Source organism: Embiotoca jacksoni, unplaced genomic scaffold (assembly GCF_022577435.1).
Source record: "Embiotoca jacksoni isolate LCO1_2020_lvr unplaced genomic scaffold, fEmbJac1.0.p SCAF_16, whole genome shotgun sequence".
In the NCBI taxonomy this organism is placed as follows: Eukaryota; Metazoa; Chordata; class Actinopteri; family Embiotocidae; genus Embiotoca; species Embiotoca jacksoni.
Window position 1 is genome coordinate 10,574,556 of NW_027185296.1, and position 18,660 is coordinate 10,593,215.

At 42.0% G+C, this 18,660-nt stretch overlaps 2 protein-coding genes across 3 annotated transcripts in view; both read right to left on the reverse strand.

Moving 5' to 3' along the window:
• crocc2 (ciliary rootlet coiled-coil, rootletin family member 2) overlaps positions 1-12,863 on the reverse strand; it is a 30,109-nt gene extending 17,246 nt beyond the window's left edge. Inside the window, exons 1-8 of the mRNA XM_069150882.1 lie at positions 12,398-12,863; positions 11,489-11,642; positions 11,215-11,330; positions 3,018-3,185; positions 2,845-2,928; positions 1,967-2,070; positions 751-895; positions 206-312 (exon numbers count right to left, since the gene is read on the reverse strand). Of these exons, the coding sequence (XP_069006983.1) occupies positions 206-312; positions 751-895; positions 1,967-2,070; positions 2,845-2,928; positions 3,018-3,185; positions 11,215-11,330; positions 11,489-11,642; positions 12,398-12,454 (935 nt within the window). The 5' untranslated portion in view covers positions 12,455-12,863. The remainder of the gene's footprint in view (positions 1-205; positions 313-750; positions 896-1,966; positions 2,071-2,844; positions 2,929-3,017; positions 3,186-11,214; positions 11,331-11,488; positions 11,643-12,397) is intronic.
• Positions 12,864-12,941: 78 nt separating this feature from the next.
• On the reverse strand, positions 12,942-18,115 carry klhl30 (kelch-like family member 30). 2 transcript variants are annotated; one of them, XM_069150884.1, is made up of 8 exons: positions 17,902-18,115; positions 16,286-17,133; positions 15,998-16,199; positions 15,341-15,427; positions 15,046-15,201; positions 14,578-14,766; positions 13,722-13,867; positions 12,942-13,588 (listed from the first exon to the last, which is right to left on the reverse strand). In XM_069150884.1, exons 2-8 carry the CDS (start codon positions 17,057-17,059, stop codon positions 13,340-13,342), a joined length of 1,803 nt encoding a protein of 600 aa, XP_069006985.1. In that variant the 5' UTR covers positions 17,060-17,133; positions 17,902-18,115; the 3' UTR covers positions 12,942-13,339. The 2 variants fall into 2 exon arrangements, with proteins under 2 accessions (XP_069006985.1, XP_069006986.1); XM_069150885.1 differs by lacking the exon at positions 17,902-18,115 and adding an exon at positions 17,675-17,852.
• Between the last annotated feature and the right edge of the window lie 545 nt (positions 18,116-18,660).

An 18,660-nucleotide genomic window follows, 5' to 3' on the forward strand; every position in this document is an offset into this window, starting at 1 on the left:
GATTTCAACAGTGAGCCCAGGCACCTTAAGCCATCTGTCCCCCCAGTGAGGAAACAATAAGCAGGGGGACCAGCGACCCTGCTGACCTCTTCCACTTTGATCTCTGGCTGAGAGATGGATTGTAGTCACAGTCTTGAGTGTGAGACACAGGAGAGGTGGAGGTTCCTGTGTCACCGGAGGGATTCTGGCAGCGCGCCACACTCACCTGTCAGTGAAAGTCCTTAGCTGGGTGAAAGTGCTCCGCAGGGAGGCGGCCTGGCGCCACAGTGCTCTGACACGAGCCTGTTCACGACTCGACCGGGAGGCACACGTCTGCAGAGACGAGCAGACGAGGGGACTAGAGACTGGAGGGTAGGTGGGAAGGTTTGCTTGCAGCAACCTTTCATGTGATTGTGATCCCAAACAGATGCAACACTGGAACTCCTGCACTCACACTGGCACCCATACAAATAATCGGATTTCCCTGAATCAACAGATGTAGCCCATTTACAGCACGAACGCCAGATTGTTTGTACAAAGTTTTCCTCCCCCTCAGCAGTTGGAATGTTTTCACAGGAAACAACAACTCAAAAATCATAGCAATGAAATGAACAGGGAATGAGAGTGAATTGCCGAAACTGGCTATGAATGGAATTCCTACCCCATGTGAACTCAACAGGACTTTAATTGCACAATCTGTGCGCAGGAAGGGATGAACTTGAGCTCGGCCTGTTTTTTTCTTCCCGACTTCATTTTTGTGGTTTTTCTCACCTCTTGCTCTCTGCGTAGACGAGTATCACACAACTCGACGTCTTCTCGGGCCCTCCATAAGCTCTCTGTCAGCCCCTTGTTGACGGTGCCTGCCTGCTCCAGTTGCTCCCGCAGCATGGAGTTCACTTGGCTGAGGTCGGCACACCTGGAAACAACAAGTCTTATGACACAATGACAAATGATTGTCTTTACATCCTTCTATAAACCTCGCCACAGCACCCAAACTTCAGCACATCACTCGTACATCTCTAGCCTTTAGATCCACCCTCGCTAACCGCACTCACAGGGTGAACATGTGCGACAGTTTTATAATGTCTGTGTCAACTTAAATTTAATTTCAACCAGATCTACTTGTAGAGTCATTTACAAAATGTTTACATCATTTTCACACTCAACACACACCCAGTAAAGTGACGCACGCCACATTGTTGTGTTGGGTTATCTGTCTGAGAGAGTGAGACCCATGTTTGCATGTTCGGGATGATATTGTGTTTAAAGGGAACTGAGATGTGATGAAAGAAGGATTCAGTGATGCCACTGTGTAAGTAATGATTGCGGACTTATCGCTACAATGTACTTATATTACAAAACACTTTAGTGGTTAGCACTAGTTAACTCCACAATGAGTGATATTTTGGGGCAGTAAAATTGATCAGTTCCTGGCAATGTTTCTAGCATGGGTATTTGAAATAAAGCTCCATAATTGTACAAATCATGGGGCATTAAAATATGGCGTCAGCTCAAGAGGCTGGCCCACACTTAATGTGAAACATTATTAAAGTGCTTTGGAGAACAGAGCCAACAACAGTCCCACAAATTTTCTCTGACAAATTGGATGCTGAGGTTATCTGCTAGGGGCAGGTTCTGCCTTCTCCCTGCAGCAAGGGCAGCGGAAAACTGCAGGGAAGCTGAAGCAGCTGCTGGGAATAGCTCTGCTCCACACATTTCTCAGAAATATTTTGACTTAACTTCTTCTTCTCCACAGGAAACAGACAGAAAACAGGAGCACATTTCTAATAGGCGTATTCATGAATGTACTGTTCTAAGTGTGGTGCCAAATAGAAACTCCCTGCTGAGGCAGGTTTTCTGATTCCTGCATTCTAAACTTTGTGCACTTTTCCCCTGAAATGTATTATTTATGAATACAGAAGCTGCACAAGTTTCTTTATTGGCAGGTTAACCTCGCTACCTGCTCTGCATAGTGCCCATCACTCACCTCTTCTGCTCCTCCTCCAGCTGGACACACTTATTCTGGAGAGTCATGTTGAGATCCTGCTCTGCCCGCTGCTGACGCTCGGCTGAGTCCAGGTGGGCCTGCAGCTGAACACACACACACACACACACACACACACACACACACACACACACACACACACACACACACACACACACACACACACACCACCACCACTACTACTGGCATCCTGATAACACTTCAGTATATGGCAGCAGCAGAAGGTTAGCAGCACTGAATATTTATGAAACAACATAATTACAGAGTAAATCTACTAATACAAATATCTGCGGGGGCTACGCAGCCAAGAATAATATTTAGATGAATTAAACACATTTAAACAAAAGTCCAAATCTTATTCACAACATGACTGGTCTGTCCATCTGTAAGTCTTAAATTGCCTTCTATTTACAACATAATGCAAATATTTACTGTCATTTATTTATTATTTGAGTGGCCAAATTCACAACGAGAGGACAAAACCAATGTTTTATTTTCCAGTTAAGTATGATTCCTTTAGTCATTGTCTAAATGACTTTTATAGTTCATAGAAAAACACTTGACAAAGTATGTATTTGTATTAATTCTTATACGGAGATATAACGACTGGGCCGTTTCATGTTTAAATTAATTTTAAGTCACATTGAAGTGATAAACATGAGTTGAACACGTAAACATTGTTTAGAATTTTTTGTAAATATTATAATATCAATTAGTTCAAACCATTTCAGTGTGTTTGTATGTGAGGAGCAGACTTGCGTCTCGATGAGCCTAGTGAGCCTATTAGACTTAAATCTGGACATTAACTGTATATGTAAACAATACTAATTATTCACGGTGATGCTGCCGTCTAGACGCACCAACAATCTCGTCCTTTCAGACTCTGAAGTCTTCTCCAGCACCTGATCTTCTAGTTCCCCACACCTCTTCTTGTACTGAAGAACCTAGCATGTACAAACAAAGGTAAGGTGCCAAAGGAACTTTAACTCTCACATATGAGAATGCATGAATAGTGAGATCCATTTCTAGCCACCTTGGTCTGCAGCTTCTGAACAAGTTGGGCTTGTCTCTGCTGGGCTTCCTGGTAGACCTGCAGTTTTTGTCTGTAGGACTTCTCCTTGTTCTGTAGCTGCATGGATCCTGGTGGTACACTGTCCTGGTCTGAGTCCGCTGCTGACTGCAGCATCAGTATCTGATCGAGCTGGACAGAGAAGCAACAAGGGGGCTTTAGCAGGTTGCACATCAGTGTACACCAGCATACATGCACTTTGTTTTGTTTATAAGGTACACCTGTATAATCTTGCAATCCATTGCAGAAACTGTGCCATCAGTCTTTCCTCTGCAAAATGTATCATATTCTGTTTAACTAAAAATGGGTCAGAGAGACATTGATTGACTCTAATCAATTTGTAATGCTAATTTAATGCTACTTTTTAATGCTGTTCTCGTTGATGGTGTTGAACTGCATTCCAATAAAACAATACGTCAACTTCACTTTTCCGAAAGATAGGGTGTATTGCATGACGCAATAGTTGGGCTAAAAGATAAGTCTGAGTTCAGATGAGTCAGTTTTCCAATAGTCCACTGTGAAACCTGTTCGAGAGCAAGTAAAGTTAGTGCATGGGAACTTTGCTGAATGCATTTTTCATGTATTCTATAAATGCATGTTCATGCCAAAAAAAACCAACACCTTTCTGTACAATCAAACATTTGTGATTACTCACGACATGGTTCAATGCTGAATTTCATTAATACTTAGGAAAATAAATATTCATATTGTATGTCCCCCACAATAACAATGATCAGCATTTGATTGGATAGAAAAATCTAGAAAGCAGCAGTATTGGCAGGGTTAACAAACAAACAATGGCTAGTTTTAAAGATGGGGTTTAGGTAGGACACAATTCATGTCAGGCTGTGGAGGTCTAAGTGCAGCATGTTTGTATCTTGGTGTTTATGCCTGTATGGGTGTATCTGTCAAACGCATCTAAAAACACAGATACAAATGTCCTGGTCTTTCTCAATGTGGATTCTCATATTCTCTCCCATATCTGAAATCCAAATGTCCTGTAACCTCTCAACCTCATACAACCTAAACTCCCTGTGCACCACCCACTCTGTATCCTGGTGCCAGACACCCTGTCCTCACTAATAGAAACCACATGGCCCTGGAGCACTACAACACTGCGTGCCTCCAGCTGCCCTTGCCGACTTCTCATTTAAAAAGAGAGGAAGAGAGCGAGAGCGAGGGAGCCCCCTCCCCTGTAACACACTCCAAACCACCATCCAAGCCCTTCAAATCAACTCTGCGACCCACCCCCTCCCTCCTCTCCTCTGTACCTCATCTCTTCTCTGGGTGCTTAATCTCTCCAGCAGGCTCCAAGAGAGCCAAGACAATAGTCTCACTGTTCAACACTGGACCCAGCCACTTCGCCACCATTATTAACACATTTTCAAATGCCCTTTTCAGAAATTTATACTACAAACTACACCGACGGCCATCACGCACTTGGCTCTGCGCCTTTTGGTGTTTTTCTCTGAGGACCCGGAGAGCACAAAAACTTCTTTTACTGCCCGTTGTTGAGGTGACAGCTTTAGGGACTGAAAAGGGAAGAACAACATGGGTGGAGTGTTTGAAACACACACAACTGCAGCAGCTGTGTTTAAAGGGACTCCTGGAAACAGCTGTGTGTGGAGCCTTAGTGATTATGCATCTTTTCAAGTATTTGGCACAACTATAGCAATAACATGGACTTACTAACAAGCGTGCATTTAATAACTACACCTTGGATGCATAGCCATAGAGCACAAAGCTTACCATAGCACATAATCTACAATTAAAGACTTGTAGAAAGATATAATGCGGATGCAGTGCAACTCATACAAATATATCCAAAACTAAATCAAACTCATCCTGATAAAAAGACACTCATAAACACAAAAGACTCAATGATCTCCACATCATTTCTCTGTCCCAGAGGTACACAGTCAACATCATGGCTCAAATACAATTGGTGACGCTAGTGCAAAAAAAAAAAAAAACGTTCTGTAAAAGGGCACCAAGTGAGCACATCATACAATAACACTTTGATAAGGTAGATGTTCAAAATATTTCTACGAGAAGGTGAGGCAGGATTCAGATGAAGGATCCTCGTCATTTCAGTTCAGGTTGTACTGATACATTTTCAACCAGCAGCACAATGGAGCAATATTTTAACAAGTGTGTCCTTTCTTGTTTGTGCAGACAGACAAATGCACACCTGCATGAGCTGACACAGGCCCGCTATTTGTTTTACATTACTACAATGATCAACAGTTGTCGGCGGTAACACGTAGAGTAACAAAGCCCCAACGATGTATTTTAGTGAATAATACTGAATATAACAAAACTTTGTCTGCAAGAAAGTTCCAAAGTGCACCTTCACCAGCACATAGCCCCCAACAAACTTGTAGGTAATCAAAATATTTAAAAAAAAATTATACAAACAGTGAAACTTCTAGAGCTGCAAACTGCAAACTGTCATCAGGTCACTGTCATATCACAACTAGACATATAACTTTTATCATTTCTCACATGTCCTATTTTTTCCTTTGGACTGTGGGGTCTGCAGGGACACACCACATCCTCAGGAGCTGGACGGTCATGCAAATCTCACAGCTCTGTTTCTACATGGGCAAACTGGGATATACATTGTTATCAGTGTTTTACAGATTAAGTATGTGCAGTTCAGATCTGTAAACAACTGTCACTGCTGTGGACTGCACCCTCCCCACAGTACCTTGCTGTGCACTCAATGACCAGGTGTCCCTGGCAACTCCTGAGGGTCCCCGCCCTGCCCTGATGTGGCGGCTTGTTTGCGCTTTTTCATACATGGCTGCAGTGTGTGGGCTCCCTGCCAGCGCCTCACCCCTACACCGCACACTACAGAGATGACGCTTTTTTATGGTTTCTCCCCTGTCAGCTATAAAGCAGGAGGCCGGGGGCTGCTCTGGATTAGCCATGCTCCGTGCAGGAAGCTCCCAAGAGGGCGCCATAACAGTCTGGTGAGGAGACCCCCACCTTCACGAAAACTCTCCTACGCCACCATCTTCCCTTGCATCATTAAATCTCATCACCCACAGCTCCAAGTGAGCTTGAACTCCTTGTTCTTCACAACACACCCATACAGTGGTGACTCTAAAGGCAAAAGAGAGAAGCCAGTAATCCCAGTCCTCCATCTGCCCTAACTCCAGGGTTTACAGGGCTTACTGGGGGCCCAGAAGTGTGCTCACTGAACACCCTTTGCTGTTTATGATCTGCTTCAGAGTAAAATCACTCTTGAGCAGCCTCCACGGCTCCTTAAAGAGAGCTGAGCTCAATCCCACTGTAGCTGAATCCTTGAGGTCATCCGCTGCCATTCTGCAATGATGTCCAAAATGCATTTCATTCAAAAACAACCTTTATGTCATGGTATGTTTTATGCCTCCATATGGTTGCTATGTTTTTTTTAATTTTTTTTATTTATTCCCAAGTATCTGTTTCTTGAGCCCTGCTTATGGTTCCAAAGTGTAAGAATTTTCAGGCTCTTAAAATGTGCTTTGAATTAGCTTTTTTTTTTTTCCTTTCTTTTTTTTTTTTTTTTTTTTTTTTTTTTATATTTCTTGATATTTATGATTTGTGCCACTCCTTGTATTGTCTCTTTTGATAAATATTTCAAACAACATCAAGGGATAATATCGCTTTGATTCATCTGCCAACAAGCAACAAGAGAATCATTTTCAAGGCCCTCATGAAGGCTTTGGTGTTTGGGCCAAATGTTGCTGCCTTGCTCATGTGGTAGATCAAAATCCAATCCATCCAGTTACCAAGTTATGATTACAATATTCTCTAACTGACCTAATGTCACAGCATATGGAGATCTGATAGCTCACCTGTTTATCTAACAATTCAACTGGGTTTTGTGAAAAGTCTTAAGATTTGCTTTGCATTTCCAAAGTTGTTTTTTAAACATGTGTGGATCTATACCTGTTTTTAAGACGGATAAACGCTTTAAAGCACATCCAGAATCCAGTCCACGACCTCAGACCTCTTTCTTTCTATCTCTGGCTCACCCAGGGTGACATCTGGCCATGTGTGCACAGTCCAGCCAGCATGTGAAGGGTTACAGCTGCAATCGTTTTCTCTGGCTTGGCCTGGGCCCAGAGGCTTAATAAAGGGAATTAATGGAGTGCACTATCTGTCAGATTCCTAAACACAGCTGGAGCGGATGTCCATCGCCCCCAAGCTGCCCAAAAACTTACTATCCTACTTGAACAACATACCCGCTCCCACCCCTCCCCTCACATTACCTCCTGAGTGCTGACTCCGTGAAAGAGCCCCAGCTGATTGTGAAAGCTGTTTATGTATCATCACTGATGGTAATTACACAATGTGGGATAACAAACAGGGAGAATAGGAGAGAGGAGGAGGGACTGCTGCGAGCATGTTGCTGTGTAGTGAACTCTTTGGTCACGGGGACGGCTTCTGTAATGGCATACAAGCGAGCTGTGTAAGTATGGCAAACTAATAATACATGCTGTGTACTCACAAGCATGTGGTCCTGCAGCACTTCATGTCCCCCCCCTCGGCAAAGACAATGTCATACATACAATCAGTTCAAGACTTCACATCTGATTAGACATTTTGGACATGTGAAAAAGAACTGAAAAGTGTGCTTTATGTTTGCCTTTAAAGTCAGGTAACACGAGAAGCCTAGCGTCAAATGCTGAAAGGTTTAATGGAATACTTTCATCACAAATTCAGTTTTCAGAGGGGCTTTTAAGCATATTTTCTCTGGGGAGGGCAATTAATTTTTACAATTTTCATTGATAGTTGAGAGAGTCAGACTTTTTGGCAGTGTTCCATTCAAACTGCAGCCTAAATGAATGGGTTAGTGCCAGCAGGGAAAACAAACTGGAAACAGAGGGGGGTAGCAGGGTAAAAGAGGACAGTAACACAATCCCTAAAAACAGACTTTATCTGCTCCAACTATGTTTGACAGGCTTCTTATGGGGAGACTCAGGGGATTCAAGATTCCAGAGGGCAATGGCAAATGGCAGTTGGTGTCAGAAATCATTCAGCGGGAGTTATCTTTATCCAACTGACTGCCACACCGCAGTATTGTGCAGGCCGTCGCTTAAGTGTGCAGGGAGTGGAGTATGAATGTCTACGTCTCAGAAAATGCACAGTGGCAGCGCTCCAAAAGCAACACAGAGGGTTCAGAATTCACCCCGACATGTTCTCCAACCTCCCGAGGCCATCCGACTCACAAACTGGGTCAAGGTTTATCCTGGTTCAGGTGCAATTTTCTGGGGTCACCAGAGATCACGGAGCATGACAGAGGAAGGCTTTCAGAGTTGCCTTAATAGTCTTCTGTCAGCTCAAAGAGACCCAAGAAAATCTGGGGGGAAAATTGGGGATTATGGATGTTTCTAAACTGTCGCACATTTTTTGGAGGATCAACTTCCACTGAAATTATGACATATGTGCTATCAACGGGGGCAACTTTGTTTCCAACTGAAAAACAACACTTTAAAGGAATAGTTTGACATTTTGTGAATATTTGATTTCTTGTGGAGAGTTAAATGTGAGGATCGACACCACCCCCATACCACAACATAAGACGTTATAGCCAGCAGATGCTTAGCTAGGCTTAGTAAAAATACTGGAAGCAGCTATCCTGGCTCTGTCCAAAGTCTGCCACCACCGATCCAGCACCTCTAAAGCTCAATAATTATCACATTATATGTCTCTGCATTTGCGTAATATTTTCCATAATTTTGAAAGATGGGATTACCTGGAGCCTCCTCATCATTGAAAGGTTGTCAATTGAAAGTCCACTGTCACAAAATCTGCGGGAACTTTACTAAGTAACAAATATATAGTAATGTTTTGTAGATGGGAAGATTAAACCCCATGGAGAAAATAACACCTTGTTTTTTGTATTTGTCTTGGCACTGTATATATTGGGTTTGACAAATTGGAATGAAAAGTACGTTGCATCAACCTGATCACAAAAGGTAAAAGGTAAGTAAATGGCCCTGAAGTAGTTACAGGAGCTGTTAGTTTGGCTTCCGGAACTGCAGGGGGCATACTCCCGCTGTCAGCCTGCAACTGTATATGGCTATTACTGTATGGGAATGGTCATATCTGGTCCCCACTTGTATAGAAAACACACAACCACAAACTGTAAAAAGAACATGAGAGATCCACTGGGCTTGTACTTCTACCCTTGAGAGAATGTACAGAGGAGAGTTGCAAATTATTAAGACAAAGTCAATTACAAAAATCCATGTAAATTATCCAGGAAAGAAAGTTCAAGCTTGGGTCAAACTGGGAGAAATGCTGACTGAAGCAGTTCTCATGGAACCACAGAGGTGTCAAGAAACTATACGCTGAAAATATGTTATCATTTTAAAAGATAGAAACAAAATGTATGCAGTTCAAGGCCAGCAAAACTAGATTTATGTTTATATTGATATCAATATAAATACTGAATGCCAACAAGCAGAACTAAATTGTCTAAAAAATAGGCATTGAAATACAATGACAAACTAAATAGATCCTACTGTGACATATTCAGTGATTTGATCCCTTCAGCAGTAAATGTTGAAGGAGAAAGCTGAAAACATAAAAGACGGTTGGCCTGAACGTTGGCTTCATCAATTTGCCATAGTCAAAGCAGCATATTTGGCTCTCGGGCACTGGTTTGCACACTGCATTAACATCACATACAAGCAAAGCTGCCAAACAATCATGCTGTGTTTGCAGAACAGAAAATATTTGAGAAAATAATAAGGAGAAGACAGGAGCTTTTACTTGAACAGACGAGTCATGACAGGAGTCTCGTAATGAACCGCTTGACCTGCGAGACACTACCACATACAAAAACGCAGATTCAAATTGCTCCTCTGATGTTTGAGCATGAAATATCAGCAACACTTGCCTCGCATTTTTCTGTTTAGTGCTTTTTCACACATCTAAAAATACCAACAAAATAAATAGGCTATATATATCTGCCAAGCTAATTAAGTTATATTTATAGCCATAGTTTTAAAATAAGTTCTCAGAGCAAAGCAAGCAGTAGGAGTTCATTAGATTTAAGCAGCAGAATGAGAGCAGTGTTATCACAAATGGCAGCTTTGTGCACCGTGAAAAATGAGCTTTTTCTTCGACAGCCTCGAGGGAGGAGGCCAGTGACCTTCACAAATTTCCCCAAAACAGCAGCCGCTACACGGAGGGGCAACCATGGGGGGGCAATGGAGGGAGACGCCGGTCCTCGTGAGCACAGGGGGTCTGAGTCTACCTGAGCAGACCACAAGGAAACCCTTCATGAATCACCCTCCCCTCTCTTATTTACACTTACAAACACATACACACACGCACATGTATCCAGTCGCACCCACACACACTCACCTGCACAATGGATGCTTATACAGTACGAACTCTCATTCGTAAACTGTCATACTGCAGCCACCAATTAATTACAAATGTATAAAAATATGTACAGGTACATTAATTCAATCGTGACTCTGTTTATTCTGTCCTATTCCCTGTTAAGTTTTCATTACAGTACATGCAAAGTTGTTTCAATCTTCCTACACTGTTTGTTTGTTCAGCCTCAAAGGGCTTTCCCCGCTGGAAAGAGTTGTGCTACACTGATGTTGACTGTAACTTTATTCCATTTAAAAAACATGCAGCTTTTTTGCAGTGAATGCTCGAGTGTTTCTGACCTTCCTGATCTCACCTCCAAACACAACTGCATCAAATTTACCCTCTACAGTTCTCCAACTCCTCTAAGAGCTGCCTTAACAAGTGACATTGTAAACAACATTTGCCACAGCTGGGGTGGGAAATAGTAAACATCTTCTGAAGAAATAAGTATTCAGAAATACTAATTGATGAGGTGTGAGTGGTTACACGCTCTGACAAAACACAGAAAAACGACATTTTCCGTGTATTGCAAATGAAGAATGGGTAGATAATATATGTTTCAGCAGCACTTACCTTGGTGACTCACCTGTGCATTCCATGTGGTCTGTTATATAATTTTTGGTGACATAGTTTTAGTTCAGTTAGTTTTTTTCCTTTTGGATTACAGAACAAACATCCAGCTAGAATAGCATGGGTGCAACGGATGCTAAAAATGTAAAAATTGTTCCACATCTTGACCTTGGCCTGAGAGTGTGTTGCTGCCCTGTGTCACTCTTACCCTGTCTGTGAGACTGGTCTGTTTGACTAGCGGCTGGTCACGCTCCATCTGGCTAGGAGACTGCAGCTCCCTCCGGGCCCCGATCTCCTCCAGCTCGCTGACCTCAGAGCTCTCACCTGGGACAAGGAAACAGATCATGCATACAGAAGTGTCAGTCTTACCACACGGGACAAACAGTCATGAGAACTGATATCTAACAAGGCAGAGTTTTTGTTTGCACTGGAAGCATTCAGTGCTTTTGTCTGGCAATTACAATTAAAGCTCTCTCTCCTACCAGCAGGCTGCTCAGTCAGGTTGCGGGTGATGATCTGGCGTACGCGAGTGGAGATAGGCATGGCTGCAGCTCCAGATTCATGTCCATCACCTTGTAGTGTCAGGCTCCGTTCTCCTGAGCTCCCGTCAGAGTGACGCAGAGACTCTTCCAACTTCTACAATCACACCAACACATCACTTAGCACAAAAGGGGCAACTTTATTTTTATTTTTTTGGGGTTGGACTACAGTTGTAGAAGAAATGTCTTATAGTTAAGTAGCAATAACAGAAATTAAAAGTACCACATTACTCTAAATTAATCTCAAGCAAAAAAACCAAACAGTGCTTAAAGTGTTAGAGTAGATCCTTTCACATGTTTAAGGTATTAATTATTAAATTATTGTATTATCATGAGTAGAATTTAAAGATTGCAACTGGACAAGTTTTTTTTTTTTTTTTTTTTTTTTTTTTACAACTTTACACATTTTTCATCCTTAGCAATTTAACATATTTTAGAAGATGAGCATATGATGTGCACGACATGTTTTATAATGTAAAGTGACTACCACCTGTAAGTGCTATGTAACTACAACAAAAATTCATATAAAATGTTGTGGAGCAGAAGTATACGGGAACATGAATAAAAAAAATACACAAATAAAGTATCTTTGAAGTGTACTTGGGTACAGTACAGAAATGTACAGAAACAAATATGGTTACTTTCCACTGGAAAATAAAATGCTCTGAAAGTCTACCGTAATTAATTTAAGTAATTGACTTATTTAATTCTGTATTGTGATACCAGCGATAAATGAACGCGTTGTTGTGTACAAAAATTACAGAAGGAAATTCGGCCATCTTCAGTCTAATTACCAACACCTGTCTTCCGTTCATAATATTGTTCTGAACAAATAAAACTGATGTTACCGACCTGAATCACAGCCTCCAGTCCGGGTGAGTGTGCACCTTGCTCCCGTTGACAACTCATTGCAAAACGGGCCCAACTTCAGCGATGAAACGTGTTGTCGTAACATTAGACGGTGAAAGACCTCGCTAGCTTTATGCTAATCAGTTTTTCGCCAAAAAGCCCTCAAATGTTGAATCAAACAAACAAACAAACAAACAAACCTAGCACGTCATGAAATAATAAAATAAATACTACAGATATGTATGTTGAACAAAGTTAGTACCCGCACTCAGAAAAGGTTTTCGAGTTGGAAAAAAAAAAAAGAAAATCTCAAGACAGAACTTTAAAGTCTGAACTGCAGCCATGCGGCACTACTATAACCCCGGTCGACGTTGCCATGGTGACCACGCGCTTCCGGGCCGTTGCCACAGAAACAGAATGCTGGCTTGGGTGTTTCCATGGCAGGACAGACGCCATGAGCCGACCCACTGGATTCCAGTGGGTTAATGATCAAAGGCACTGAAGGTGAACCCAGCAGTGGTTTGGAGAGGAGAAGGTTTACATCTGGTTGACCATTTTTCAGGAACACATTTTATTCATAAATAGAGCATTTCCAGTTGATTGTCTACACAACAACACAAAATAATAATACTTAAAAAACAGTAGCCCACAAACTAGTTCTACTAAGATGTAATGATTCACAAGCACAATTCAATAACGCAAAAGGAAGTCAGATCTCAAACACATGATACGAAGTGTAAATAAACACCTGCTGAGCAGCCAAGCACAACCCTAAAAAAAAACAAAAAAACATCCAAGAATACTTGCGGATCAAGTAACACACTATTCTAAGGCACAACGACATCCTGGGATAAACATTCCAATAGCATTATAACATGGATATAAGGGGGACAGGGGAACGTGTCCCTGTGACCCTGAGTTTAACCCCATCAGGACAGGAGTGCATTATGTTGACTCTACGGGGAAAACATCAGGCCACTGGGATGGATCTAGGAAGATGGTGCAGACTCCACTGTAGAACCAAAGTCTTGGGAGGAAGCCCTCCAACTCCCAGGTGTTGGACGCTCGGTTGTAAACCTCCACTTCCACCCCGTAGTCCCCCTCCATACCTTTCCAATGGCCTCCGGTGACAAACAGCTTTCCGCCCAGGGTTACGAGGCCACCGTTCTCATGGAGCATGTGAAGAAGCTGCACCTAAAGAGAGGGTGAAAGAATTCAAATTAGAGGAGTAAAAAACTGATTATTTTTGCTGTGTTATTTTTAAATTAGCATTCACATATATGCGTGTATTACTTTTCTTGCAGTCAGCAGTGATTTCTGAACCTACCTTCTGCCACATGTTCACCTCTGGATCATATGAGTAAACTTTCTTCGTGTTGTCAGCAACCAGATATATAGTTCCATCCACACAGACAGACCGAGGAGAGGACAAATACTTTGGGATGAAGGGGGAACATATGCTGATCCAGTTATCTATAAAAAAAAAAATAAAAAAAATGTTTAACACATACATCAATTAGCAGACTAAGTAAAAAAAAAAAGAAACAAACATCCATACTGAAATATATATCAAGGCTGGATTTTGTAAACTAGTAAAAAGAGATGGAAACAATAAAAATGCCACTTCAGACTGATTAAACACAATAACACTAATAATCCTTTCCTCACAAAACTGCTTTATCAGTAAAGGCTGATCACTAATGACAGGCACTCAATATAACATGTATACACACATTTATAGTCCAATTGAAAAGAGAGCTTAACACTAAGAGATCAGCAATCACCATGTGGAGAATCATTTTTCTTCTAAACGTCCGACAAAAACTGTGTTACAGCCAACACTAGAAAATAAAATCTCTGTGTGTTATTTCTAAGTTCTAAAGTAAATATAGAAGGAAGCGATGTTGGGCCATGTGAGGGTTAAAATACTATAACTAGCAAAGCACAAACGTGATAAAGAATTGGGGACAAACAGCTCTTTTGACACACACGCAATGGAAAACTGAACATTATTCAGAAGATTGTTACAGATGAATCCACCAGGACTGCATACATTATGAAAATATAAGAACAAATGTTCACATATTTTAAAGATTTGTATTAATATTTGAGTAATAAAAGTCACACAGGAGACATTGTGTTTTAATCTGGCAGAAGTGATACGGTGCTCAGAGCCTCCTTACCTATAACAGGGTTGTAGCACTGCATGGTCAGTGCATTGTATTTGACTGCACACGACCCAATCACATAGAGCTTCCCGTGACACGCTGTGGCGGTGAAGTTTGTCACATATCTTAAGGCGGGGCACGTCAAGGCCCAGGTGTCGTTGTAAGGGTCGTAATGTTCAACCTCAACCCGGTTCGACGTCGTTCCTAAAGGGGAAAAATGAGGTGAAATCATGTTCTCATTGACATTAAATATTCTATCTACAGAGAGATGCAGCACCATGTAACCTTCCCTGCTCTCAGCACCTGGCTGTACTTGACAATATTCCACCACATGGGAGAACTACAAGCCAATTCTTAAAAAATCACCTCGGAGGAGCGGACGTAAGCAACTGAGGAGCAGATGAGCTCCTGGAGTTTATCAGGCTTTTCCACCGCACTGCAGGTTTGAGGCACCACATGCAAGGAAGATATTTATTTTCTTACCTCCGATGACGTAAATCTCCCCGTTGAGCGTTGCCGAAGTGTGGTTAGTGCGAGGCCAGAGCATGGGTGCCACGGTAACCCATCTCCCCTCTCTTGTGATGTACTTCCAGGTCTCTGTGGTCGACCAGGTGTTTGTATTCGAACCTCGCGAGCCCCCTGTCAGACAGACAAAGAGCACTTAGTGAAAAGTGTGACGTGGTTTTGCCTTCCAACACTCAAAGCTGTTTGTTTTTACTTCTTTGATATTTGCCTTAAAGGTTTTGTTGTATAAAAGTGTTGCATACACTTGACTCACCTGTGACATACACATCGTTGTTCAAGCAGACCATGGAGTAACCCCACTTGTTGGGATTGGGGAAATTAGGGAGCTCATGCCACTTTTCTACACGGAAAAGGCACGATAGTTAATGTTGAGGACCAGAGAGTAAAGCAAACTACTGAAGATAAAACTATTCCCAAATACAGTGTGTACATGACAAATGTATAAGAGGAAAATTAGATGCAAAAATGTCCTCAAGGACCATTTAGGTCAAAGTAAGTGACTGCTAGTTTATTGCTCGGTGGCCTGAAGCAGTCGTGAAACGTAACTTTTCTGGCAGATGTTCAACTTCTGGCCAGAGCTGTCGTGCCTGCACATAAAACCAGAAATTCTAAAATGGGATGCAACAATCTTTTCCTTAATATCCCATGTGAAAAACATAACGCTTTCCTCAAGTCTGCCCAATAAAACGTTCATTTGAGGAACTGAGAAGATGATCCAATTTTGTCACATCCAGACCACATTTCCGCAGAGCCATTTTTCTGTTAACGCTGCATTTAACGACCATTGACATCTGCCAAACTGTTTTGAGGAATCAGACAGACATTTCACAACAAATTCGGGAATTAAAATGGAATCTGAAACCTGAAATCTAGCTTGAAATTTTGATAGTTGGAGGATTATTTTTTTTACTAGTCTTTGTGTTGTAGAAAGCACAGTTCCTGTGCAGCAGTCTTTGCAGTCTGGGGTCTCGGTCCTCATTTTCATCTGAGTCATCTTCATCATCCGAGTCATCCAGTGAACGACCTCCCATGACAAACAGAACTTCTTGCAGGTTTGGTTGTGGACTCTGAGAGCTCAGTCTGTCCAGATATTCTGGTGCCAAATCCATTTTCTAAAAAAGTAAAAGTCAGAATTGTTGTTGGGAATTTACTCCGATTCATCAAATATAAACGAGAAATTAAGTGTGAGCTCACAAACCTCTCTGTGGAGTTTTTCCACAGCCTCCCTGCAGCTGGGCGAGGCCTGCACCAGACTGTCCTTCAGCAGGGTGTCAGCCAGGTAGTCCAGGCTGAGTAGAAAGAGACGGGACAAGGTGAGGAGTTCAGGAAGGTGGCAGAGTCGAGACTCCTTGTGGTGACTAACCCATTTGAGGATGGCCTCCACACGAGTGCACTCTGACCGGATTTGGAGTCTCTCGTCAGACAGGCAGGACACCAGCCTGTCTTTTCCCAAAAATAGAAACTCCTCACCTTGTTGCACAGACTCCAAGTTCTCCAGGAGGAAGGCCCAGGCTTTGGCCACCACCTCGGGGCAGCCGTGGATCTCCCCAAACTCCAGGATTCCCAGGCAGTTGGTTGCATTGATCTGGTGCTGGAGGTATCGGCTGCACACGGATCGAACGGTCTGGAATTGCAGCTGGCTGGAGGTGCAGATCAAACCCTCCACATTGCTCTGGTTGATGGTCAGCTTGCCTGTGTAGGCGAAGTCAAGCAAGCAGCTGAGTATATCAGGGTCAACATCTTGAAGCTCCACACGGGCAGCGATGCTCTCCACGAAGTCCCCTGAGAACATGCAGCGGAAGTACATGCTGCAGAGAGCCAGTACGCCACGGTGGCAGGGGAAATCCCGGCCGCCAGCGCTCAGTGTTACGTCGATGAGTTTGGGGTGAGAGCAGAGGGAACGCAAGCCCTCCAGGATGCTCTGAGGATGGGAGGACAGGCAGAAGTCCAGGTCATCCACATTGCGGACCATGATCAACTTCAGCTCAAAATGTTGGTCAAATGTTGTTTCAGCAGGGGCGGTCAACAGTTGAGTTCAGCTCTTATCTAAAAGTACAGACGAAACATAAACATGAAGAACAATATCTTTAAAACAATATGAGCAATGTTTATTTTTCACAAAAGTTCAGAAATAACTTTACCATTAAGTCCAAAATCCCAAAACTATTGAAATGATTGAGCCTGAGAAAGTGTAACAGAGATTACCAATATCTGGCAGAACAGTCCAGCTAGCATGTCATGGTCTGCTGCCACTTCCAGCTTTTGAAAACAAAACAGCTAATAATACATCCATGAAACAGAAAGTTCCCGGTTGCTAAACACAGAACCACACCAAAAAAAATAAAAAAAAATAGTATTGTTGTTTTTGTGGGGTTTTTGCACTGTCTTTGGTTTCTGTTGGTATGTTGTTTGTAAAATCGCTATACGAGTTGAAAAGTAATTAAAAAAAGGTTTAATAACAAAAGAAACCATGGAGCCCGACGGGGTATTTTATTTGGAAGAGACTTTTGAAGTAAATGCATCATACAGAGAAACAGCAACTTGGAAAACAAGCAAACAGCAGGATTATTTTGTTGGTTATACTTACAAAAAATGGTGGTAGTTCGAAAACATGTTCTCCTTATCTATCACCGTCTTAAAAAATGTCTTGATTATCAAACTGTGGCACCACTGTGTAGTTACAATGAGCACAAAGTACCCTTGGCTGCTCTTTGGTGTCATAGTATGACTCATATATTGCCTGACTTACATTTCTTGTCATTATTAACTGTAAAATTAAGTGAAGAATCATCATCAATGAGAAGAAAAACTCACCAGAGAAGCAGAGAATTAAAATGATGGCTCATCCTTCCAGTGGAAAAAAGCTGATTGGAGCGGCTGCTTAGATCAACATGGAGTGAGCAGCATGGCGGAAAGTTTTTGCCAAGTCATTGGGGTGGACTGCCTGTCGTTTCTGCAGTTATTTTTAGGACTGACAGCGACACTGGGCTGAAGGCAGATTCAAAACAACATGTATGGGACCCACAGCTGCTGCTACAGGCACATATTTAGGATTTTCTCAACAGGCCTGCAAGCCAGCAGCGGAGATCATTGAAGGAGTACTGATCATTTTAAATGTGACAACAATGAATAATAATACTGCTGTGATAAGGCAGAATTGTTGTTCGTTCATATCGGGGTTCAAATTTGATTTAGGGGGCCTTTAATAAAAAAGAAAATTTTTTCATGAAGTGTAATATCAATGAAATAAATCATTAAAATATATTAACAATGAAATAATTGAGATCTGTGCAGTGATTTATTTTGTCATAATGTTAGTATTGTTTCTCTTACTGCCAGAACGCATTAGTAATATTCACCATGTTTCTTAGTTTTTTTTTTACCAAAGAAAATAAAAACTTTGAACCTCAAAACAGAGATGTTTACTCTCAGGAAACACACTTTAAGCACTCTCTTTCGTAATAGGGCTGGGTATGGTTCAAAATGTATTAATGTTGTTGACAATTTGATACCAGAGTTTTAATACCAGTACTAAAATAGCTCAATATTCTATTTAACTATAAATAACTCTCA

Excerpts from the sequence above, each read along its gene's own strand:
- klhl30 (XM_069150884.1), bottom strand. The coding sequence starts at position 17,059 with ATGGTCCGCAATGTGGATGACCTGGACTTCTGCCTGTCCTCCCATCCT. Across the intron at positions 16,200-16,285 it reads TGGAAAAACTCCACAGAGAG|AAAATGGATTTGGCACCAGA; the intron begins GTTTGTGAGCTC and ends TTACTTTTTTAG. Across the intron at positions 13,589-13,721 it reads AGGTGAACATGTGGCAGAAG|GTGCAGCTTCTTCACATGCT; the intron begins GTAGGTTCAGAA and ends CCCTCTCTTTAG.